Source organism: Suricata suricatta, chromosome 10 (genome assembly GCF_006229205.1).
Source record: "Suricata suricatta isolate VVHF042 chromosome 10, meerkat_22Aug2017_6uvM2_HiC, whole genome shotgun sequence".
Lineage (NCBI taxonomy): Eukaryota > Metazoa > Chordata > Mammalia > Carnivora > Herpestidae > Suricata > Suricata suricatta.
Window position 1 is genome coordinate 9049859 of NC_043709.1, and position 609 is coordinate 9050467.

At 65.7% G+C, this 609-nt stretch overlaps 1 protein-coding gene across 1 annotated transcript in view; it reads right to left on the bottom strand.

Moving 5' to 3' along the window:
* GTPBP1 (GTP binding protein 1) overlaps positions 1 to 398 on the bottom strand; it is a 23719-nt gene extending 23321 nt beyond the window's left edge. The window contains exon 1 of the mRNA XM_029953885.1: positions 142 to 398. Within this exon, the coding sequence (XP_029809745.1) occupies positions 142 to 333 (192 nt within the window). The 5' untranslated portion in view covers positions 334 to 398. The remainder of the gene's footprint in view (positions 1 to 141) is intronic.
* Between the last annotated feature and the right edge of the window lie 211 nt (positions 399 to 609).

A 609-nucleotide genomic window follows, 5' to 3' on the forward strand; every position in this document is an offset into this window, starting at 1 on the left:
TCGCACCAGCAGGTGGGCGGGCTCGGCCCGGCCCCTCCCGCGGCCCCCTCTCCCCCGCCGGCGCCATCGCCGTTGTCCCGGAGACGGCTCGGCCCACCGACCTGTCCCCTCAGCACCGCCGCCGCCGGCGCCCAGGCCTACCTTGCTGGTGAGGTCCAGCTCCGGCTCGCCGTTGAGCGCCTCGCCGTCCTCGCTGCAGTCCGAGTCGAAGCCGCCGTGGAGCCGGGCGGCAGCCGCCGCGGCCCTGGCCGCCCCCGGGGAGCTGGGCTCGGGGGCGAACATAGAGGCCGGGACCGGCGAGTCCATCGGGGAGCGACTTCGCTCCGCCGCCATCTTTAATAACTTAGGCTAATTCGTAGCCGGCCTCCCCTCCCTCCTCGGCATATTTGCTTAATCTATGCGTTGCCCCGCCCCGCCCCTCATTGGATAATTTATGCCAAACTTCTCCAGCCGCGTAGAGAGTGACACGTATCTCTAGCTAAGAAACAATCGACCGGGCCTCTCAGCCACCAATCACTGCAGCCCTTTCAGGTACCTAATGAATAATTAATAAGGCCCAAACCCCAACAACAAAAGTCTGAGACGTCACGCGCCTGGATCGCAGCTCGG